General features: G+C 29.4%; 2 protein-coding genes and 1 pseudogene across 2 annotated transcripts in view; all 3 read right to left on the bottom strand.

Moving 5' to 3' along the window:
• The window catches only part of LOC105620723, a 9226-nt pseudogene extending 7827 nt beyond the window's left edge, over positions 1 to 1399 (bottom strand).
• A 1780-nt stretch (positions 1400 to 3179) lies between these two features.
• Positions 3180 to 12857, bottom strand: LOC105620633 (glutamate receptor ionotropic, kainate 2-like). The gene is made up of 15 exons (XM_012202122.1): positions 12773 to 12857; positions 12163 to 12315; positions 11461 to 11651; positions 10897 to 11054; positions 9490 to 9634; positions 8730 to 9032; positions 8033 to 8458; positions 7844 to 7928; positions 7450 to 7726; positions 6888 to 7086; positions 5839 to 5984; positions 5663 to 5745; positions 4693 to 4808; positions 4453 to 4602; positions 3180 to 3362 (listed from the first exon to the last, which is right to left on the bottom strand). The coding sequence occupies exons 1-15, from the start codon at positions 12855 to 12857 to the stop codon at positions 3180 to 3182; spliced, it is 2700 nt and encodes an 899-aa protein (XP_012057512.1).
• Positions 12858 to 18030: 5173 nt separating this feature from the next.
• The window catches only part of LOC105620631 (glutamate receptor ionotropic, kainate 2), a 147708-nt gene continuing 139391 nt past the window's right edge, over positions 18031 to 26347 (bottom strand). Inside the window, exons 14-18 of the mRNA XM_012202121.1 lie at positions 25513 to 25744; positions 24018 to 24133; positions 22340 to 22495; positions 18671 to 18673; positions 18031 to 18225 (exon numbers count right to left, since the gene is read on the bottom strand). Coding sequence (XP_012057511.1) covers positions 18031 to 18225; positions 18671 to 18673; positions 22340 to 22495; positions 24018 to 24133; positions 25513 to 25744 — 702 coding nt within the window. The remainder of the gene's footprint in view (positions 18226 to 18670; positions 18674 to 22339; positions 22496 to 24017; positions 24134 to 25512; positions 25745 to 26347) is intronic.

Raw genomic sequence — 26347 nt, 5'->3', positions numbered from 1 at the left:
TTATGTATGTTACGTACGTAGACTAACAAATAATAGTATAGTATATATATATATATATATATATATATATATATATATATATATATATATATCTCAAGAGTAAGAACTAATTTCTAAAGATAGAAAACAGAGTTGAATAGTAACGCGTTACTTATTACAATTTTTTTCCAGAATGAATATATAACGAAATGTTCCATTTCTTTATTTGTTATGTTAACGTAGTTACATTTTTTTGATAACAATAATGAATATAATTATTATTTTTTTTGTTGTTTTGTACATGAACGTATGTATGGAACGTATATAAGTTTTTTTTTTGATAAAGAATTTTAAAAAAGGGAGTATTATGTTTGATCATGTGCGATTAATCATCACTATACATCTTGTGTTGAACGATCTCGCGTTGAGTCAAAACGATATAGATAATTGGACGCCACTTTAAAAAAAATTTATTAAAATTTGATAAAATGTAACAGAAATTATAACATTAGTTTTTGAGTAACATTAACAGTAACAGTAAGTTACTTTCTTAAATCAATAATAATAACGAATTACTTTTCAGAAAAAAAGAACGGTAATAATAACGAATTATTTTTCTAAAGTTCCCAACTTTCTAACTTTCCCAACTCTGATAGAAAATATGAAGTTCTGCGTTAATTCAAGTGCAAAAGAAAAATTGTGTACCTAATATATTTGCTACTTGAAGTACATTCTTGTTGATTTTTTTTGTTCTGAGTGTTAACAATACGTTTCTCACGCGATTGATTATGTTCTTATTTACCGTTTTAATTGATATTTCAAATGCTTTTTGAATCATTTCATCATTGTCGAACAAACCATCAATGATCTGCGATTATTCAATTTCATCGATACGCTGAGTTAATTAATTCTGCTTTTGCCCGCATATGTTATTGTTCACAAAAAACATAGCGAGCTTACCGATTGATATTTTCCTTGGAAATCCCAAAGTAATGGGTATACAACAGTGATGTATAGAAGTAGCATTTCTCGGCCATTCTAAAAGAAGCATTCTAATAGCAGCGCAAAGTAAATAGTATAGAGTACATAGTAAGGAACTGTCCATCTCTTTAAAAGTAAATATTTAATTGTAGAAATTTTTTATTTAAATAAATTGAAATTAAATGTTTTTGTTGTTATTGTCATTGCATTAGTACCATTTCTCCGCCATCTTAGATGATTTAAAGATCTAAACATGCAAGCACACTAATACAATATACATACATTGGATTGTCCGGAAAGTTCGTGCCGATGTTGAAGGAAAATTGAAACGCAGAAAATTTAAATTTTAGTATACATTTATTAAATTATATAGGTTAGTCGGCACGAACAACCCAATACATGTAACTAGTGCGATATATTTAGACACTTCTGGTCTCATTGTACTAACATACTCTGCAACAGCTTTTCTCAATCTATCTGCTAAAAATAACTGTTGGATGATTCACTGATAGTCTTTGAGAACTGTCAGTAATACGAATTCGTTTTTTGGGTATTAATTTTATAATTCTTCATAATTCTTAATAAATTTGATACTTTGTGCAGTATATTTTATTTATTCTAAATAAAATTTTTGAGAGACATCATAAGTTGTTCAAAAAATACATTTTAATCAATAATTTCAAATTTACTGAATATCTATGCGATTGAAGTACATCTTAACTGTAGTCTAGCAAACTTAATAGACTTCTGTGCTATTTAAAAAAATAATTTGCATCTATTAATGGATTTGTTTCGTTTTTAATCTGTTTTACTAAATAAAATTTTTTTCACGTATAATTAATTACATATCTATGAGAAGGAAATTAATGTTGTTTCAATCATTATGTAGCATTCTGAAAATGTAAATCCATCTTCATAAAATTTATTTTGTGAATACTTTCTTTTTTATTTAGTTCTTTTCTAATGAATGCTATTTTGTTATATTGCATAGTATTATTCATAGTTTAATTAAATAAGGGTGCAATATATTTATAAATATATTAACTGCATCCTTATTTAATAGATATTTCTAATTTTTTCATTACAATAAAAACTTTAAATAAGTTCGATGTGATATAAATCTATTTATCATTCGTACGACTCGTTGCTAAAGTAAAATTCAAGCGGCATATTTGCATTAGAAAGTGTGTTAAATTTTTCCTTCAATACGAGGAAACAAACTATTTTCAAATTATGGAGCAATATTACTGATTATAATAGTTTCAGAGATTTACGCAACAGTTTCACGCGATATGTAAATATCTTTCTCCATCTATGTAAAAATCACTTTAATTATTTGTTCATTTGAATTTAAATTAACGAAATTGAACGATTATGAGAACATTTGCATAATTAATTGTACTTTTTGCAAATTATTGGCAATACTGAAAAGAAATATTCGGAGTGAAGAAAATCGTCTATTACCAAATTTATATATATCACGAGCTATCCGACGCTATCAGAGCCAGTTACTATCATAGTTACTATTTTAATCATATGCAAAAGCCTACAAAGTAAATAATAGACTATATATCTAATAGATTATATCTTCTCATATATTGTTTTGCGCATGATTATCGTAACACTTCATTATTGCACTTAAGTGGACCTCTTTCTAAATTAGACTAATTTCTTACAGAAATCTAATACTGATTTCCAATATATTATTGGAAAATATTAATGAATTATTTTTCTGGAGTACTAAAACACTGAATAACAGTAATAATTAATTATTGTTTTTCAGTATTAAATTAATCAGTATTAAAAGCTGTAAAAGATTCTGAATTTAATTTATTTTATTCTGTTCACTTAAATGGAATGAGTATGAGGAAAATTAAAATTATACAAGAAGATTAATTTTTCTAATAATGTTAATTCATTATTTTATTTTATCATATCCATTATTTTTCATGCAAAGATTTGTTGCTATTATTTCTTCTAATACTTCTATTATTTTTATTTATAATTGAAGAGCAATTTTTTTAAAGTAAATTTGTTGAAAAGTATCATATATTATTGTATATATTTTTTATAATTCCTTTATTTAGCACACAAATGTTCTAAAATGTTTTCATGTTAGTTTAACGATTCAATTTGTTAGCTCCTGAATCATTAAGAACTACAAAGTATTGAAGCTGTGTGAATAAATAGCCTTTTTATTATTCGGGATTACTCCGTCATTATTTGTTGTCAATTGGTGACGTTCTTATTACTGTTGGCACAAAACCGTATGGAGGAGTACATCCTCTTGTACTGTCATTTTCGTTTTTGCTGGATGATTCACTTTTTTTTCGTACCTGTTTAGAGCCACTGCATTTCACGATAAATTTTAGTTCATTTATTAATTCTTCCTTAAAAGGCACCTATAAAGTAAATAACATTATGTATTTGATAAATAAGTATGAATATGTGTTGTGAAAAAAAATAAACGATTAGAATTTTTAAATATTTCACGAGGCTATATTTATAATCGCTAGTTATAATTTATCATCATTTATAATTTAGTTAAAACATACTAAATTCACATTATTAAATAATTATTAAATAAAGAAATTTTTTTTAAATTATCGTCACAATGTTATTATGATGATATTAATCACCATAAATGATATAAATGATATAAATCATTTTACAAGTAAAAGTACTCAAATGATACACTCCAATTTCTTTTAAATTTGGCACAAATATAGAATTATGAAAAATATTTTATCTATCTTTTTTCATTTTAATCCTATTAACTATTTTAAAGACATGTACTATCTTTTTAATTTTCATCCTCTTTTCATCTATAAGTAGAATAATAACATATAAAAAACAAAACTAAATACAAAATATAAGAGTTTAGATCACTGATTATGATATGGAATCAAATTTGTAAAATTATTTATTTAAATAAAAAATGTGAATAAATTAACAAAAAGATTGAAATAAAGTATTGCAACATATGTTTAAAAATTATTTGCATACATGATTTTAAACATAGCGTCAAATTTTTTTAATTTGTTTGCTAATTTGCTTAAATATTTTTTTGTATTTTGTATTTAAGCAAATAATTTTGCAAATTGGTTTTTTATTTGTAATCAGTGATTCAAAAAACTTTTATTTGTTAAATTTTGTTTTTCTCTATTATCATTTTATTTATAGATGATAAGAGAATAGAAATGAAATGAGGATAGAAATAGAAAAAATAAGAGGAAAATAGAAGGGATAATAAAATCATTGGATCAAAATGGAAAGACAGGGTAAAAAATATTTTTCGTAGGTTTATATTTATGTTAAATTGGAAAGAAATTGGAGTGTATTGTTTGAAAAGTTATTTGTTAGTTCTTCAAATTAATTTTGATTATTTCATTATCTTTGTATTAAAATTATATTGGTTTCAATAAATTTGGTACATTTTGATAGAAAGCGGATTGTGATATATTGTGTTGTAAATAAGAATAGTCTGCTTACATTTTCTCGAATGGATGTTCGGGCAACATCCCAAAGTAATTCAAATATAGTGTATACGCAGGATAAGGCGACGCCTACGGTGAGTACCAAGAATACGCCACCCACATTGCCAAGACCTAGTCGTTCCGCTGAACCGGTTCCAGCGCTTTCCTAAACAGTGATGCATGACAAACAAATTAGAATATGATGTACTCGTTTTATACATATATAATAACAAAAAAATCACATTTATATACTCACTTGACATATGCCACCACCTTTTCTTTGGGTCCACCATTTTGTCTTAATCTGTTGAATAATGCCCCGTTCCGATAACATTAAAATAGCAGAATTTATGCTGTGTAGATATTGAGAGTCTGTAACAATGTTTTATATGATAAAATTGATATCGCATTTTCTCTCTCCATATTTACATTCTAAAAAAGATGATGATTATGGTAAAATGATCAAAATGTTTGTAACTTAATGATGTTTTATTGAATTAGCATAATCGATCCAGCCTTGATTTCTTTAGCCCTGATTTGTTTATATTCTAGAAAAATATAATATTATAAGTAATATTCCTTTAACTATAAGAAAGAGTAACTGTTGTTATCATAGTATTGTGTGATCGTAGTATTGTCATTGTTTATAATTTTGCAAGATAATATCTTTGTTATCGGTAAGAAATTTTCGAATGTTAGTAATTATTTTTTAGAGTTGTGTAAGTCATCTCTTTTAGATATTTATTTAGTGAATACATTACTAAATAATAAATAAATATTTAACACAAACTGTATTACTTATATATATTATACCTGATCGTATTTAAATCCACCTTACGATTTTTACTTTTAAGTATTCTTAAATAGCAGAAGAAAAGAAAAGACGTAGTGATATCTAATAGAGCAAAGTAGAAGGTGTCTTTTGTTTCTTTGGTTCTTTATTATTTGGCTATTAAAATATATTATATTGGTAATTCAATATGTATTATTGCAAATGTATATTACATTTAAATATTTTTTTCGATCATTTAAACAATTTTTTTCCGATCTTGATGATTTTATCACATTTAATAATATCGAATTTTATCAAATATTAATTGTATGATAAGAAAAAAAATCAATTTTTTAAATTGTGAAAATATAAAATATTCGACTTTATTATTACTTTATTATTACTTTATTATTACATATATAAGTCTATGCAGAGATATTTTGATAAAACTTACTCTTTTTCATTGCTATGCCATATCCCTTTTCGTCTAAGAGTCCTCCTACTTGCGTCACATCACAATTTCTTTCTATCAAATATCTAGAGAGAATACACATATATGTATAATAATACGTATATGTACATATATATAAATAAAAATATAAAATATATATTTAAACATTTAATAAGTACTCAATTGAAGCAGATTCCATAAGAAAAGCGTAATCATCAGTTCTTTGGACTTTTTTTAAACCTTCCTCATTTGTCTCGACTAGTACTTCTTTCTTATTTTCCATCATGTATTTGTACATTTCTGCGTATAATGTGATATTGTTTCCCTTGAAATGGATAAAATTCTTTCAAAAAATCTTTCAAAAATTATAGAGTGTGACTTACACATTTATCATGCTTATTTTTTAATCCTATGTATTTATGTGTATTAATTTAAATTATTTCTTTCTCAGAAATACTAATATTATTAATAATATTTTGTAGACTTTAATTAGTCACAGTACTATTACTTTAAAACTGTTTTCTGTTATTTAATAGAAAAAAATTTTAATTACAATTCTACAAGAGAAAAATTGTTAAATATACAACAAACGCTGATAATGCTAATAATTGTATAAAAAATTATTAAATTAAGTTACAACTAAGTATAATTGCTTTGCTAATATTATTTCACTCATACATATTATTAAAAGCTGTTTAACTAATTATGTTAATTATTTAACTAATTGTGTCGCATGCAGGATTAATTACTATTGTATTTATAACAAATTACTGCTGTATATGTTGTAAAAATTATTATTGGAATTTTTTTTCTCATTAATAAATTTACAAAAAATATGAGACGAACAACACAGATGATAAAAGAAGAAAATAGTTACTTGAGTTAAGGCTTCTTACGTTTTAGATTATTTTTATATAATACGTATTATAAAAATAATTTTTTTTGAATGTTTTGAAAAATTTATCGTTACACGTGTAATGAGAACTGATCGATTTCCCCCACCCCTCCCCCATTCCCACCCACAATTCTCTTCTTTCCCTCCATTACTCCACAAGTAACGTAATATATAAAAGGGGCGACCCGAAGGAACAACTCAGTATCAGGCTGCTTCTCTCCCTGATGAAGTGAACTGCAAGGTTCACGAAACGTTGGCCTTCCAAGAATAGATCTGGACACGGAAGAAACCCGCGAAACGCATAATCTTTATACTTATTAAGTTATTACTTACTCCGAAAAAATTGAGCGTGGCTCCCCCGCTTTTTGCGCCATATTTAATAGTTTTTTTTCTTACTAATTCTTCAACATTATCAAAAGGCGATGTTACAGTTTCTACAGTTAGAAATGCCGCTAGATTGGCTGTATAACTTGACACCATTATAAGACAGAAGAACCACCAGCAGCTTGCAATCATCCTTGTTGAAATACCACTATAAATGTTTTAATTTAATTTTTATTTATATGTATATAAACTTTTTGATTTAACTTATATAAAAATTCTAAAACTAATAAATATAATATTAATAAATTAATAATATTAATAAAATACTAATAAATATAATATTAATGAAAATATAATACCAATTTAAAGTATAAAATTGGTTGAAGCAGAGAATAGATAAACAGAAACCTATGTAATTTAAAAATTATATATGTGTTCGTGTTTCAATCAATTATTTAACTAATGTAATACATATTTTTTGTATTTTTGATGTATTTAAACATTTCATCTTTAGGATAACTCATTCAAGGTATTAATATAGTTGCAATTAAGAAAATTATTTTTTACTCACATGGGTGCTATTTCGCTACCTTGTTGCATAATGGCGCCTATCGCAAACCAAAAGGCATTTTTAAAGGAAAATTGATTTTCAAGTACTTCGGGTTCTTCAATGCAAGGGTAAGGATTGCTCCATTCTGCAGGACATATTCTCCCAATTATGTAGAGTAACAATGATACTATCACATATGCGCCAATCAAATAAATCCAGACATCGTTAGAAAATGGTGATAAAAATGAAAATAAACTCGGAGGTGCTTTTTTTGGTTTTTTATATAATATGCTAATTCCTGTGTAAAATTATATCTTTTTAACGAATAAAAATGATTTTATATGTATACTGATAGCAAAAATCAAATTAACTCATTTAACATATTTATAATAATTATTACTTTAAATTTATTGACCTAAATTCATAATGGGCGTTGTAAAGTCGAAATGTTCTGCTCGTTGTGATGTAATAGTGAGATCCGTGATAGCCAAATCTGCTTCCTAAAAGAGCGTTATATCTTCGATTTATAGATTCCGTTATATTAATGCAAACTTTTTATTTATATTTTATTACTTGATTATATTCCTCGACATTTAATACTAACATCAGCCATAATTTTTCCAAGCATACCAGTCCACTTTTCATTTTTTAAAGAGCCATAATCGCTACTTTCCACTTGCAAAGTAAAATTAAATTTAAGTATCTGACTAATTTCTTGTATGATGTCGACTGCGAAACCTTCATAACGCTCATTACCACTCAATGTATCCATCGATTCTTTTATCATGCTATATGGGGCCGTTATTGATATTAAAACTATAAATGTCTTATTTTGTATGTTCAGTTTAGAGTCTGATTTTTGAGTACTGATGTCTGGAAACCATTCGATATTTTCCCCTGCTGTACTATTCCATTCACCAATTTTTATCAGACCCTTTTTTTCAGTCAAACGTACGATATCCAATTTTATATTACTTCGTAAACCGTCTCTATCAAATTTGACAAGACCCGTTAAACCTCTTATTTCAGTCTAAAAGTGAAACAGTACGATAAAAATTACTTTTATAATGAAAGAATTATTGAAATTAAATAATTAATTCGAAGAAATATTTATCATAATTGATATCAAAATTTATTGAATTAATTTTATGATATAGCAATTTCTATATTTTTTATTTATTAATGTTCTTTAAGAATAGCAATTGATGCCAAACAAATTTATGTGTATATACAATTTGATTATAATATTTGATATATTAGAAATATATAATATATTTAAATTAAAGCATTTCTTGTCTTACCGATCGCATAAAGTTGCTTAAACTCAATCCATGTTCCCATCTGCTATTACCATCGCATTTCAACAATTTGTTGACATTGACCTTTGTAGCATCCTTCAATTGTTTGAAAGCTCTCGCAAACAATTGAACTGCATCGTACATGAGCGCATGTTCAACTCGCAGCTGTGAAGAATTGTTTTCTTGTTCGTTCTTATGCCTGTTCGTGATTTGTAGCACTGTCGGATCTTCCGGATCAATCAGACGAATGCCAGTTAAATTAACGCCAGAAAACTGATATGGCTCTAAATCCAAAGTTTGCAGATCCTGATTGCAATGTACATTTATTGGCATATATTATGTTTAATTGTTGGATTATACGCATGTTAAACTTTTACTCGTAATTTAAATGTCATACAAAATTGAAAATTCAAATTATAAATTAATAAAGCTTGGATGAACTGATATTTAATACATTTATATTAATGAATACATTGAACCAATCGTTAAAAATTTCTAGAATCAATTTGCATATATCAGTCTTATAATTTTATAATTTTTAATCAAAATTTTTATTTATTATATATATGCAATAAAACTTTACTAAATTATCTTCTACTAACAAGTATTACACTATTCATATACTTTACTTTTTACACAATATGAGTTTTTATCGAAAATGTAGCTTATATTTATGATGTATGTTTCAAGCGCAAAATTTTATTGCAATTATAATTATTATTATTCTATAATTGTATAATAACTTGTGCAAGTGTTTTCTTACTAGCGAGGTGACAATGACTTTGTACTTGTCGGATAAAATCCCAACTTGTTGAGCCTGCTTCAGAACCTCTTCGAGAATTTCGTATGAACAGTCGATGACAATACTTTCTATGTCCTTCGATGTTTTAATTTCTTGCATTCCTTGCCTACATAAGATTCGATACCAAGCTATACAATTAACTAACTTTTTCCTTTAAAATATTTCTCAATTAATTAAATTCGCCAATCTTTTTAGTCTCACTTAATCACTTCCGGCATAATTGTCACTTATTGAAAAGAATCTAGCTGTCTTGTTTGATTGAAAAAAATCTAAAAGTCTGAATAGTATTCGACTCGAAAGTATTCTTAATATGAAATTTAAAAATATTTATATATTTATAATTGACTATATTAACTCGACGCTCCAAGTTAATTATAGAGGAAAGTCAGTCGATATCGATATATCACTTTGTTTGTAGACAATATTTTTTTAAATAAAAGGTAAAAATAAAACTTTAAAAATATAAGTACAAAGTGTCTTCTATGAGATAATACATAGTTTTTGTAACATTGTTTGCAATTTTTGTAATAATTAATTTTTTCGTAAGATAAGCAAAAATAAAGGTCTGCAATAAAACGGGTTCCAAAACAGTAATGCTATGTATTCTTGTTTTTTTTCTTTTACAGGAATTATCTGTATAAAATATTTACAAATGAATGTATATAAAATACTTCAGAATCTTTTCACTTCGTTATAAAACATTTTTATTGGATTATATGTATATGTATATTTATTTTATGTTCTGTGAGATGCGAATAGAGTAACGCAATAGTTTTTCAAGAATTTTTCCATATATGCATGATTGTCTTCAGCTCCAATAGAACTATTTGATACTATAAAGCAATATTATAAAAATTAAGTTAACTCATTATGTTAGCTCATGATTTGTTTTATAGATGTGGCAGTTTACGTTGCATCCCAATTTTAATTTTAACATCGTATTATGAGAGAAACTAAGAGAAAAAATAATATAAATAAAACTGATTTAGGAAATTAAAAGCATTTAAAATGACGAAATATTATCAATAGTCACTATTATTTAAACTGCGCAATTTGCAAAAGAAAATTATAAAAATTTTATTTTCGCATTCGTAGAATTTATTTTTAACTGATTTGATATATGTAGAAACAAGCAACAAATACACAAATTATGAATTTTTACTTCTTTAATTGGCTAAACAGATCATGATTTTATTAGTATTAATAAAGTGCAATAGTTTCTGAGAAATAAGGGGGTATCACTTTAGGAGACTTATGTTAGTATCGGCGACTTTCCTCTAAATATTTGCAAGAAGATGTAATTTTTCTGTCATTGTGAGATCTAAAAATCTTTGATTTAGTTACAAGATTAGATATTTATATTTATACCTGTAATTCGGTCCATAGCCTAAATGATATATAAATGCAGAATTGGCATTTGTGTTCCATCGCTTCAGCAAGAGACGCATGCGAATCAGACTATCAGTGTTCTCATACAGTATTGCAAAGGATTTCCATTTCAACTCTGTGACTAATTGATAATAAATCTGTAAAAATTTTGTTGATGATCATTATTACGTGACTATTATAAGAACGCATCGAATAAAATAAAAATTAAAATAAAGGAAAGATTAAATAAAAGAATTATAATTAGGACACAAAATATTAAAAAACATGTTACTGTTCTACTATAGTAATCATAAATAATTTGTTAACTTTTATTTTTTTAGTTAATGCAGACAAAGATTATATTATTTTTTTATATAAACAGATAATGAATAATTATTTTCGAGAAAATAATTTTTTTTTAAATACAAAATTATTTATATGTGTATATATTATTTGTTTATATATTATTTGTTTATATGTTATATGTAACCATTTATATTATTTTTCAATTACATCGTATTATTTAATACGCTTATAATCAATCTTTCTAACTTCATTACTTACTCTTGATAATGAGCTCACATGCGGATACAGATTCAGAGCTATTCCGCGTGGTTGGAAGGATTGGTCAAGATCCTCTCGTACAGAGATTTGTGGTACTTCTACTATATCGCATATACTTTGCACGTGCTCGGCAATTACTTTTTCCTGAGGTCCAAAAACACCCACTATTCCCAGATCTAGCAGTTCGCATACTAAACATTTTAAAAAATAAATTGTATAAAAATACATTCATGTAATATAATTCTATGCTACATTATTTTGATCATATTTTCGGAAAAAATAATTTAATAATTATTTATTATCTAGTATTATATCTATGTAGGAAAATTCGTGCTATGTAAAAACATAAATTTTTTACAGAGTTATGTTTTATTTAAACATATAAAATGTGAATTAAAAGATTTTTATACAACGTAGAAACTTATAACAACATTGCTGCAAAGTTGAAATTTTACTGTAATATTGCTGAAGTGTTGCAGTGTTGCTGCAATATTGTCCAGATAATTTGTGCTGTATTTGTTTAATAAACGAAAATGTGATCTATATTCAATTCAAAATTATCTATATTCAATTCATTAAATATTTCAAGAAGTTTAGCTCAAAATGACATATAAACAGTCAAACATTCAATATTAAATGTATGATATATTGAATAATTTAATATTAAACACACATCACTTTGGCATTGACTAGCAGTTTCACCTTTCGATGATACTTCGAATGAGTCCCCTTCAATCTGCTCTATTTCCGGTTCGAAGAATACATTTGAAAGTTCTTGATCCTCATTTTCATTCACAGCTCTTACTGACAATTCGAACATCTGTTGGATTTCTTCATCTTGATCGAATAGCCCTGCTGTAAATACATAGCCGATTCTTTTTAAAATTGAGTTTTATTGACATGACTGAAATAACTCACAAAATAGCTCTTTCATAAAGTAGTACGCATTAACAGTATGGCTGTGCAAATCCAACTCAACACGGTTTTTTCAACATATTTCTTTTAATATTTAAAAATTAAACTAGCAATGATATTAACTTCAACCGTCATGTGCAAATTTATAATAATAAGAATGTTTTAAAGGTTTACATATGTTGTTATATTTATATTATAATACTTTATTTTTTATAGCAAACATTGATAATTTTTGATATTATGTAGAAATTGATATATTATAAGGATTATATTTGCTTTTAGATTTTAGATATTGTACTATTTATAGACACTTTAAGACTCACAATAAAACATAAATACGTAAATAACTTTCATATTTTATTTACATTTTATTCACGTCAGTGAACATTTATCTTACCTATCGGAATCTTTTTTGGAAAACCTAGCACACATACGTAAGGCAGAAATATCGGCAATAATATCAGTAGAGTCTTGGCCATCATCTTATAGTCATTCTGCGTACACACAAGAACAGATATTAAAATACAGCCTATTAGTGAGCATCTTGACAGGTGCAGATGTGTATCCAACAAAGTCAAATATAAATGGCACATATGTACAACTAAATGGAAAGGTTTTGAACGAGCACTTAACTAGCCGACGTTATATAAACTAACCAGAAGGCACGGCGCCGCCTGAAAATCACTCTCGCTGCGCATAAATATTTAGACCCGTCTAAAATCAATCTTCTAATATTGAGTTTAGTTATTTGCTTGATGCTTATACTCTTAATAAATCCCTATTGAGATCTATCTCAGAGATTCCTACGTTACTTTTCTGAGTTTATTTTATCTGTTGTGAAAGTAAGTTCTCTTTTTCTTTCTGCTTCTTTACATGTTGTTACAGCGATTCTCAAATCATGTGCCAAAATAAATCAATAATAATATATTTATACAAGTAACTTGTTAGCTATTTATCATCCTAATTTCTATAATTTAGTTCTATAATTTCCGATGCGTGCAAGAATTGTCATATTCCTTTTTACTTATTTAAAAATCCTTGTATAAATTTAAACCTTTCTTAACTAAATTTCATTGACTTAAGTTGACGCATTTTATTTTAATCAACATGTTGAGTAAAATAGTTAATCATATTAAAATTTTCTTCGCTATCAAAAAATTGTTTCTAAAATAAAGTACGTAATTACTTTAACTAGAAATAATAATAATTATCTCAATGAAATAAATGCATATTTTCATAAAATAAATGTATATATTTTTCCTTTGAAAATCATACATTTTTATATAATTTTATATAATTACATATAATTAAACAGTTTAATTAAATTTCTGTTCAAATATAAATCATGAAAATAATTACACTGGCTGTAAAAATTATTAATTTGCTTTACACTCTTAAAATTTAATCCTCCAAAGTTTTTCTCAAAATAACTCTCTTGTTCTTAATTATTTGATAAGAATTAAATATTCGTTTAAACCTTCGATGAGATAAATTTGAACAAGTGTTTAGATACTTGTAAATATTAATTTGATTTTATTCTGATTAATAATATCAATTTCGAAATGATTTTTTAAAGTTACGTAAATATGTCTCATTCGCTGGAAACAACCAGCTATCTTGAGAGTACGAATTTGTAGCGACGTCGCACGCATTCGAAGTATGCATAGCTTATTGTCATCATGCCAAGTGTACGCAGTCTGGCGCGTTTTTTTTCATTCACACATTCATTCAAGGCTCTCGCTTTCATATTTATTTATCACGGTGATTTTGGATATTTCGCAATGTATCAGCTCGTCCATTCGTATTACGCAGAATAAATCATTAAACCCCGCAGATTTCTGCAATTCAAGTTTTTGAATGGTTCAGCACACGATATCGGCACAACTTGGAAAACTAACGAAAATCTTAATAGAACGCATAACCATGTCGATATATTTAGACGCCGAACATCTCCGCCGCTACTGGTGCTTGTCGCGTTCATCGTGTGACATAGATTACAACAGGATACAATCGAAAAAATTTTTTTAATAGGAAATCGCCTTGCACGTAATTTTTCTATAAGTTTTAAAAATTAATTTGCTCTGTTTTTTTCTGTTCTTTATTTTATATTTATTGTGAATATTTGGAAATTCGAGAGTATTTTTTCAGAAAATATATTAAATGCTTAAATTCTATTCGTATCATTGAGTTTGAAAAGACAAACTTGCCCAATTTTCTAGACTTTTCTTCAAACTCGTTTTAGTCGTTTGAAATTCAATTACTGGTTGAATATTCTAGAGGTGAAAGATTTTTTTTTGCAAGGGGATGGAAACACGGAGCGAATTATACGCGAGTTCTAGAGAAGTATGTATCGGGATTTAACTGATAGACGACGAAGAATTGTTACTTCACGAGAGGATTATCTCTAAGAGCTTACAAGGGCTTACCTAAAAACGTGATGTTGCGACTCGTTCCACTTGGCACGAAACTTTTTGAACCGCTTTACCGAACGAAACTCGCGCGGCACGCGACTCTAAATCCGAACGGCACTTCTCGCGCGGCTGATCTTAGCAGCGCATGCTCTAAACTCCCTTCCCAGATTTCGTCGTGACGAAGAATGCTTGTCGTCTGCGTCGTCGTCAACGGATGGAGTAGAAATCTAATGCGCAATGGTACTTTTAGGGAAGCGACAAGAATTAATCAGCGTCAATACCATATTATATGCTAACTACATAGAAATCTAAGATGTTGAAGAATTTTTATATTTTAAGAAACATTTTTTTATGTTGTTCTTGATATATTATAATTAAAAAAAATTTTTGTTGTGAATGTAAACTGAACCAAAACTAATTTCTACGTCATCAGTAGATCATTTTTATTTAATTTTATGCCGCAAAAGAATCGAAAAAAAATAATTTTTCAAATTTGTTTAGATCTATCTTTTATATCTCTTTTATCTCTTAAATCTCTATATCTTTATTACTATTAGAACTCTGTACTATTAGATATCTGTAGAAAAGATTACACAATAAAAAAACATTTTGTACTTGTCGTCAAATATGTTAAATTTAATATAAATTTTCCAATTGTGTACTATGTGCCAACAATGAATTATTGTAAAAGACTTCCCCTTCCCCCAAAAAAGAGAAATACTTAAATGATATTAAAATTTTCTCAGTTTTTTGGATATATTGTTTGTAATAATTATTGTAAAAGATTGCTTAAAAGTATTTGTAACAATGCGTTGTTATTTACGTTTCTTTTTAATTACATTAATACTGACATTAAGGGTGGAGTTGAAAGAGTATTTAATTTAGCATATTAATTTAGATGTTAGAGAAATTAATTGCATGGATAATGCAAGATTATAATCGCAGTTAAAGGTATAACTAGAGGCAATTAATGTGAAATTGAAATTATAATTATTTCGCATTAATTACTACCTAAAATAATAGAAAACGCGTTATTGTTTTAATATTCTTAATTATTTAATTTTGTAATTTACATTTAGGTTGGTACTCATAATTTTTGTTTCAAGATCATCTTAATAAGTATTGTTTTAAGATACTAATGTGTGACTCTATGATTGATTTATCAATCACATTGGATATCTCTTATATAATAAATACATAAATATCATGTATTATACAACTCACATATAAATTGTGATGAATTGTATATACGTTAATATATAAAATAAATACATTAACATTTTTATAATGTAATATTAAGATTTTTATTTTTATTTAAGAGAAATTATTCTTTTGTAATTTAATTATATTACAATTTCAAAATAGAAAAGAATGCAGTTACAAGCTAGGGATTGTCATGATTAAATAATAATAACTGGTCAATCGGGAAAAAAGGTGATGAAGGCAATTATAATAGAGAACATTTGGATGAGAATTTACAGACGATTAATTTATTCACGTTTAATATGTGTTGATGCTTGTATTACATTTTAAGAAGTAGAATCGCGATAGGCTCTTAACAAACTCGTATGTCGTGACATATGAACGGAAGTATGTAACGAGAATGTAATAGTCGATGATATTTACAATTAGTATATTGTATATATGTGTATGTGTATATGTATGTATCTGTACATTAACGACGTGTCTGTATGTACTCTATGATTTGCATTTCAGAATTCGGTAAATTGTATCGAGAGAAACAAAATCCTTATGAAAGGTGCAAGTACAGGAGAAAAAAAACAAAACGTACTTTGCGCTTCTCTTCGCTTTTACGTTCGATCTTAAAATAGTATCCGCGTACACATTATTGAAATATCATACACTCTTCAATACGGCGTCGACATTCATACTCTGATTTATATAGCATTCATTTTCGAGAGTTTAAATACTAGATTGGAATCGCGATGTTTGTTTCTATTATATTTTTCTCTTTTTAAGTTAGAGGGAAGACTCAAACGAATACTGCTTGGTTCACAAGGTCCGCATAAACGCGAATCAAACGGAAATATTAATCGAACGAACGAATATCAGTTAGAATAACGACGTATTTCTTAAAAATAATTTTGTTAGGAGAATAGAGCAGTCTTTTGCATCAGATAAATATCGACAATACATTACGCGAATACGATTTAAAATATATTATCGACATAGTCTGGATAATTAGCTTAAAAAATTAACTCCCTATAGAGTATTCAAATAATATTTCAATGACCTTATGGACCCCGTCAGACCAGCTATAGGAATGAATTCAGATAAAATATGTTCAAAAATTGTAACTATTTATCGCGAATTACACATACGAAACATTGGATTGCGATATAAAGTGCAAATTACGATATCAGGGGCCTAATTTTTGAAATGTATGCTTACGAAAAATTAAGGAAATCTATAACATATGTAAAGTATGCTATATTTTTGTATAGTTTCGTATGCGATATTTTTCAAGAATTCAACCCTTGGTCTCGCAGATTATGGAATCCGTGAAAATCCTTTCGCGTTATTTATATATCACGTGGAGATTTTTGAAATCGCTATTGTACGCGCGTATTACGTTCCACCGTATCCGAATAATTTTATATGGATGACAATATTCGGATTGATTTCAATAGAATGCTTTACATAATAACAAATAGTGCATCTTTAATATCGATGAAAGATCATTCAATTCCACGTGATTCTCATTCATTCGCTCGTTTCCTTGCACGCATCTTCCTTGACGTTCAACAGACCTTACGAGGAACTAGATAATGGACTATCTTATTCAACGATGGTTCGTAAAAAAAGGACAGACGTGTGTACACGATTAGAATTAAGTCCCTGTTTCCTTTTACATATCGTCTCTGAATTTCATCGCAAATTCTCGTCGCAACAAATTTATAAGAATTTTCTAATGCTAAGAGCTTTCGACGACACTTCGACTCTCTTTTTCTTTCCTATCAAGAAATGTAATATCAAATTTGTGTTTGACTTGATACTCGACAAAATTCAATCTCGCTATAATTATCTGAGAATAATTCATATTTTTTCATTACATTTGAAAATGATTTCACAGTCAGAATAAATTATTTTTGTAGCGATTTCTTTTTCTGGACCGTCGATGTTTTGAATTGATCGATTATGTATGTTTTAATTCGCACATGAGCAAGGAAACAATTAACTTCGCAAAGAAATTCATCACTCGGCCAGGCAGTGGCCCCTTTGTTCACGTCAAAGGTGCTTTTCCAACGAAGTGCCTGTACTTGTTGCACGCCGCGTACTTGCCCTTCTCCGAAACGATCGACAGACTTGAATGTTGCCCCTGACATCGACAAAGCGCCTTTCTCCACGACTTTTTATTTCCGTTGCCGCAGTCCAAAGCGTATCGCAATTCGCTTGCCATTTCCGAACACACGGACTTCTGAAAGTTCCACGAAAAAACGATTGCGAAAAGCTCATATATTGAATAAACGAGTCGTTCAGCTCAAACTCAAAACATTGAGACTCAAAATTGTATTAGTTTTTACTTTTTTTACAAAGATGCAATTGAAAGTTAATACAAGGTAATTTATATTCAATAAATTTGAGCTGAAAAACTAATATCATTTAAGAATCTATAATAAATGATTTAGATGACAGAAAATACAATTGAGATAAAAGATTTAGATTGTATGAATCAGATCTGGATTATTGTTTTAGGAAAGTTCAATAAAAAATCTTAACGAAATTTTTGTAAATAAATTATTATCTTGTACATTCAGAAATCTCAAAATTTTTGATGTTAAATTTAATGTAATTTTTATAGCTTCAAGAAAGGATTTAATACAATACTAACACTGAAAAATATAAAAGATAAATGTGCTCACCTCCTGTAAATCCGTGACGGGAGAGAAGCAAGAAACATTGCGACACAACTAACAATGTCATACTAAACTATCACACAATACGCGTCCTTTCAATTTCATTTACGGCTATAAATAATGCAACATTTCGAAATCGTAATTTCCGTACAAGTTACTTCGTCATGACACAGAGATTTGTCTATTCAATAACGAAATTTTGGAAGTCCGCGTGCTTCTTACATGGATCGGAAATTTACATTAAATTGCGACGAAAGCTGCTTGTGGATAAAGATGACTATTTTCTAACATAATATTGTTAGACGTTACTCGTTTTGTACATTAGTTAATTTCTTTATTAAAATCTATATTAACGTTTTAAATATCACAACATATAAAAGAAAAAGATAAGAATTAGTAATTATATATCCTTCAATGAAACTCTTATTTATAAAAATAAAAAATCTTGGTAGATCGAGTTCCAAGAATAATCTTAAAAAATGTTAAGAAAATTTTATATTCTTATTTTATATACTTATATATAATTAATAATAATAATATTTCATATGATTATAAAATATTGTTATTATTAAAATAATATTATTTTAAATTAATCGAGAGAACATATTGTTAATTAATTTATATTTTTAAATATTATTATAATATTATGGAAAGTAATAAATTGTTAAATATTCCAATTTTGATAAGAACACGGTAAGTTTCCAGTATATCCACTTGCTCTTTCGGATTATTACTTATGTCAACATTATCAACTCGAGAAGCGTACGGACTTCCACGCACACTTACGATCGCATATTGATTACTTCGACAATTACATATTATTTACAGTAAAATGTCTCATAATCTGGTATACTATACATTCACTATCTAGCCGGTATAAAATCGTGATTGTTCTTAAAAGTTCGTCCGCAGCACTACTAAATTGTGAACACCGCGGTTCTTGTCTTGATTTTAAAGTATTTTAATGTCGATTGAAACATTTGCGACTTCGCGAGGAAGGACACAGCCTTTCCTATTGCGAGGTTTAAAGTCTTCGTGTAATCTAAGTTTTGATATGAGCAAATGGCAATTACATTGACCTTTCCAATCTTTCATTTATGTCATTTTTTTATTCTGATTATTTATTACGTATATTGCAACAATCATACGTTTTTTTATTGAAAAATTTGTACTGCCATTAATTGAATTTCAATAGTCTGGTCGCCATGAATAGAAACAAGAATTTGATGCCAAAACAAGAAAAAAAGAAAGAAAATTTTTGAAAAATTAAATAAAAAATTATTTATAAATTAGTAATTTTTAAGATACTGGAGTTTAAATTTAGTCGTCACAGATTAGGTTTAAACAGTCACTAATTGTGAATCTATGAATTTTGCGTGCGATAGTATTAGTGACTGTATGACAGGTGATCAACTAAACATAATTTGTGGTAGTTAGATTTAAAGTATATATATATCTGGAACATTATAACTTGAAATAAAAATTTATATATCTTTTTTATTTAATTTTTCGAGAACTTTTTCGTTTTAATTATGGATTTAGGATATTCTATATAATTTTAGAGACAACTTGATTAATCAAACTTTTAAAATGTTGAACAAATTATATTCTTGCGTTTAATTTAAAGAGAAATAGTTCTGTACTTCCCAAACTATTTTATTAAATTAAATTGTCAGTATTTGACAAAATTTTATGAAGAAAATTGGAAAGATCAAAGTTTGTTGCTTCTTTTGTCCGATTATCTTCGTTTATTCCTATAATTTTATGATCTTTATACAGTTTTCCGATCTCTCGTGATGGAGTTCTTCCTTAGGTCCACTGAACTCGGATCGGATACGTTTTGAGGTACGGCTTGAGTTTAAGAATCTGTTTTTTTCGCAGTGCAGCGCGTACCGTCGCTAGTGCAGATCAGTAAAACCTTCGCAGATCGGTTTCCCCGACGATTTCTGCTTCTAAAACAGAACACCAAAATGCCCGAGTCAGATTCGTTATATTCAGTCATTGTTACAATAATCAAAGCGGGAAAAAATGTGCGCTATCGATGCTTACGTGAAAGCAAAATTTTTATTCTATTCATGCTTTCTCGTTATTTTTTTAATAATATAAGCATATTGAATTTGTTTATCGTATCGTTTGTTATCGTAATTTTTTATATGAGCATCGTGATTAATTATTCTTTCACGATGGAAAATAGGTCGATTTCATATATAATAAAAATAAAATAATAATTAATACATTTATTGTATTTTATTATATAATTATTTATTCATGACTTTTTTTATCTTTTCGATATATTGTCTGTATATATTATATTGTATTCAGTATTGTGATAGCAATCGTGATGACGATATGAAACGATCCTACGTATCATAAAAAAATCTTACATATCATAAAAATTCAAGTATACCATCCGATCTGTTCGAAAGTCGTCGCTACTATTCATCGCAGGATCTCGAGCTTCGAGCCGATCGATATGATCGATTTCAACCGATTTGAATTTTTGTAGAAGGAATTTTTGCCTTCATCGTGCCTCTCTATAGGAGTGTAACGCGGTTTGAAAGGAGATAGAGTAATACCGACGTCCGTAAGCTCATAGAACTGTTTACTTTAGCGTACAGAGAATGATCCGTGCAAAGCATATTCGTATTCCTCGACGAGTCCTCCTCAAATAGTTGCCTGTTTGCTTCTCCCTTTGAATATATGTAAACGTTGGCACGAATACATGTTGCTTAAACCGCGTGCCGGTCATCGTGAGTGCGCAGCACTGAGATTTTGCATACGTTAATTCCATTTTCTCGCTCTCGACCAAAGCGAATTTCGCTGGAAATTTTTTCATCAAGTTTACTGCGTTTCTATGGCCGCGTCTCTCTGCGGTAATCACGACGCTTTCGTTAAACATGACTATCTGTTCATTTGTGTATCCTAATAAATCTCTCAAAATTAAAACAACCGACATAATTTTTTAACATTAAAATAATAGGAACAAAATATATTTAAAAATATAAGTTTGAATCGTTTAAAATTCAAAATTTATGAAAATTAATTTAGAAGAAATGGAAATTAATTTAAAAAAACGTGCGACAATTATTTAAAGATTAAATTCTTTCAAACGTTAGTAATTAATTCCTCGAAATAAATTTCTAGTAATTTTTCTTGCTATGTTTTTTTCAAAAGTTTGAACTGTTTGGATTTCGAGTTACAAGTCACAAATACTCTGGGCATTTCTTTAGCATAGAGCAATAGAGATTCGAAGCGATATGTCCTCAGTAATGAGTGAGGACGAACATCTTGTCTGTCCGACTAACGACGATATTCGCGTATATAGCAAGACAATGAGGATAATGACGAATGGAAGAAACGATGTACGGCGGTAACGATAGTGGTAGAAAAATGAGGGAAATTATGTACGTGTGAAAGCTATAATTATTCATCCTCGCCAACAATACGTAGATCGTTGAGGGTCTCGAGCCGTGCGAGCGATCAGACCCGAGTGGTTCTGTATCGAGACCATTAGAGAGGAACTCCACCATCGTGCGAACATCAACTGATGTACTCGCGCGGTATGTCGGGATAGATCGCGTCAAGATCAAGTCGTATAGTGGCGGATCCTGAGGCGGTGATTTCCGGCGTGGTTACCGCGCGATCTTCCTCTATGTGTTATTTCGCGTCACTCACCCGCTCCTCGATGGCTACTTTCCGGCTCTTCCACACAAATTCGCAAACTGCGATCACGCAGGCAACACCCATGCCGCCCATCAGCACTACGAAGACTCCGCCGACGTTCGCCAGACCAAGCTCGTTCGCCGCCGAGCTGCTCTTCGAGGTGTCGTCCTAACCATGAGAGAAACATCGATTAGCCTGTGGCGCATTAACGCGGACGGTTACAGGTAGAATATAGTCTGCTGCATGGGTAATGCGCCGCTGGGGAAACGGTGGTTTTCGCGTTTAGTCTGTTGTGCACGTCGTTAATGCACACGCGGCTTTCGCGCTTGGGTATTCATTATTGAAGCAGTTCGCAGAGGATGCGCGTCGTGGATAATATTGCGAAAATTTGATCGTGCTTACTCGCACTTGGGCTGATGGATTAAAGTGTTGAGAGGAGAGGAAATGGCATATTCAGGATTGTTAGCGGTTAAGAAAAATCGAGAAAATCAGAAAAAATTAGAGAATTAAAATATAGTCAGGAAAATCGGAAAAAATCATGGAATTTTTTCTATTTCGTTAACAGTCTTCTTAAAAAATCAGAAAAAGTCAAGGAATTTTTTTCTTTTGTTTCGTTAATAATTGATATTGATTATTAAATCTTTTAATCGATACGTCGCAGTTTTAAAGTGTTCAATCCTTTATCAATACTTTACACCGAAAAGATTTATATTAATGTGTTAGAAATATAAATTTTTTTAGTATTAATACTCTTTTTTTTTAGATTAACATTAATTGTAATTTTAAAAACACAGCTTAAATGTCATAGATCTTCAGTGTTTTGCAACAGTTGTAAAGGAGATTAACATCGAGGAATTAATTCGTTATAATCATCAATTTAATGTTCGTCCATCAAACTGCGGTAAGTTTGCTCGAGTAAGGAGAAGCCGGTGAATTATCGGAAGAATTTATCGGCGTAGCTGCGCGAGAAATAGCAGTACGCGCAACGATAATCGCGAGCTTGGTGAAACCCCGATTTCGTGAATTCGCGAAATAGTCTTCCTCGCGTGCCGCCTCAACCTCCAGCAACTCCTCTCTTCTCTGACGGATGAGGGGAGTTGCTGGAGTCTGGCACAAGAATTTCGAGCGCGCACTTCTTGAGTGTGCTAGCGTGCCAGAATATCCTTCATGAGAAAAGTGGGAAATGATGATGGATTAAAAGCAAATTCACACACGGTTTTCTTTTACAAGCTATGTTAAAATGGATAAAGAAATTACAATAAAAAAAGCCATTAATTAAAATAGACAGGAATTCAATGTAAAAGTATGAAGATCAATAAACTTTTGTTCATTGATTACTATAAAAAATAAAAGATTATTGTAATTAAAATTGTTTTTGTGTTTTTAATAGGTATCCTGTATCTATTTCAATCATTTTTACGAGAATATTGTTAAAGTAAGATTATCAATTTCTTTTTCCATATTTATTTCGTATACAAAGAGATCTGCTCCATTTTCTGTCAAATCTTTTTTTCCAGATTCCTTCAAATTAACTTTTTTCTGTAATATCCTGAGTTAAAGTTTTTTGTAGTTAATATTGTTTTTATATAAATTTTCTAAAATTTTATCTATTTATTTATATTTAAGACTCGCACATTCTGAGATTACAAGTAAACCGTATAAATTCGCCTTAAAATACATATTTACTCACCCTGCAAGATCCACCGCCTCGCTTCTCCTTCCACCAGCGCGTTTTCAGCATATGAAGTTTCCCTTCCTCCTGCAGCTTCAGAATAGCTTCGCTTATGGCTGTTCTATATGGCGAATCTGAAGTTCCAAGGTCGTTTTGAGAAATTCCTTCTAGGCTACTTTTATCGCCTCATAGTGTCGTACTTTCGCGCAACTTTCGGAAGTACCGTTGTGGCAATCGTTCCCTCGCGCCAACGTTTTGCCGGCAATATCGCGCGCGATCGCTTCCTTCATGGCGACACTTGCTATCGACCGGTATTTTCGCGCAGCCGCGAGATCAGCAAGGAGACCGGCAATGCGATTTTATTCGATCTCTCGGAATAAGCGTGGCAGATAAACCAACTAGCTCGTGCGAATCTCTTGATGCAAGGAGGGAACGATTTGCATTTTCTTTCTATCAGAATTTCATTTGCGTGAAGAAGAAGTTTTAATTGAATGAGAATTTCTTTTATTCGAGAGAGTTGATAGGCCGATATAAGCACTTTATACTGTAATATATTGATTGAAGACACTTTTTCTTTTGAATGTTCTAGATTCGCTACTTCCATTAATAGAAATTATTGAGATATCGTAACGTTGGAAATTAATAAATAAAATTATCTTTTCTTTTGTTAAATTATTGAAGTTGTGCATATAATTTTAAACTTCCATAATAATATCCAAGCGAGAAAAAGAGAACATAATCTTACTTATTACATAACCTAAAATCACAGAATGAGTTAAATGAAATGGAATAATAATATTTATTAGAACACAGAAAAAGCTGATATTTAATACATCAACTAATATTAATATTTAATACGAAGTATATATTATCGTTCGTTTACATTAGATTCAACGTAACTAACATAATGATACATCTCTTAATAATTGTGAATTTTAATGCTCCTATTGATTGTATGCTGATTAATACTACAACCACATATTGCACATTCATCGATTATTATTATAAAATCTTGATTCACCATTGTGTTTATATTGCGGAGTGTTTGAATTGTTGAGATGTGGCAAAAAAGTTAATTAGCACTGTAGCATTTGCATTGAATAGCATAGTTTTGAAATCTACAACTATTGAGGTACATACATATTATAACATATTTCGTTTTCGACCAACACAAACCAACGATATATTAAAGTACTTCGTGATGAATTGAAGTGTTAAATGTATACATATATATAATTAGAATATTCAAATAATAAAAATAAAATATTTAATAAGTTTTTACAGACTGATTTATTAGAGATACAAAAATTATTTCAAGAAATTCATATTAATGTTTCCCATTCACTTATCTTTTCCTTCACATTTTAATTATCGAACTTCTTTTTGTTTGTACGATTTTCATTTAACAGCGTGTTTATATGGATCGCATGAATTTTTATTGCTTCTGTGACAATTTTTATTCCTTCTGTGGCATGTAGTACACATGTATAAAAGCGTTTCTATTAACACTTACTTGGCGGCATGGCTATGCCGTATCCCTTAGAGTCCAAGAGACCGCCGACTTGAGTAAGGTCGCACTTCCTTTCGATTACGTATTCGATGGAGGTGGATTCCATCAGGAATGCATAGCTGCCTTTTCCTGAGATCACTCGATCCACACCCTCACCGTTGCTCCCCGTAAATACCGACGGCTTCGCCGAGTCCATGAAGGACCACATGCGTTGGTACGTCGAGAAATTGGAATCCTAGATCATGCCGAGAATTTCGTGGTTGAGAACGCGTGCCGTTAAACGGTGGAACGTCGGAGTGGAAATCGGTTAACCTCGAAGTAGGCATGCCTTACTTTGGGGGAGGATATCACGTCTCGCTTACATCCCTAATTGCACGCATCGGCGCTCTCGAATTAATAGGAGAATATTCTCGGGTTCTGCGGTCCCGATTGGAGATTCTTAGCTCGTCGGAGAAACGGATTTAACTCAATTACTTGCAGGACTTGAGATAACAATATAGTACCCTATTTAACTTCTCCGTTTCGGCACTTGTATACAGAAAAATAATCATGGTTGAGTTAACAAGATATAACTTTTATATTTCATTTTTATAATTTATAGTAATTTTATTTTTATGATAGTAATTGTAGTCAATTTTGCCAACTCTCTCTCTGTGTGTGTGTGTGTGTGTGTGTGTGTGTGTGTGTGTGTGTGTGTGTGTGTGTGCGCGTGTGCGCGTGTGTGTGTGCGCGCGCGTCGTGCGTGTGTGTTAGTTAATATACTATATATTAATTATATATATATTATATATTAATATTTAGTATATAATTATAATAGATATATATATATTATATACAA

This window comes from Atta cephalotes, assembly GCF_000143395.1.
Source record: "Atta cephalotes unplaced genomic scaffold scaffold00028, whole genome shotgun sequence".
Classification (NCBI taxonomy): Eukaryota; Metazoa; Arthropoda; class Insecta; order Hymenoptera; family Formicidae; genus Atta; species Atta cephalotes.
Note: the sequence above shows the minus strand (reverse complement) of the source record. Positions and strands in the feature narration are given on the sequence as shown.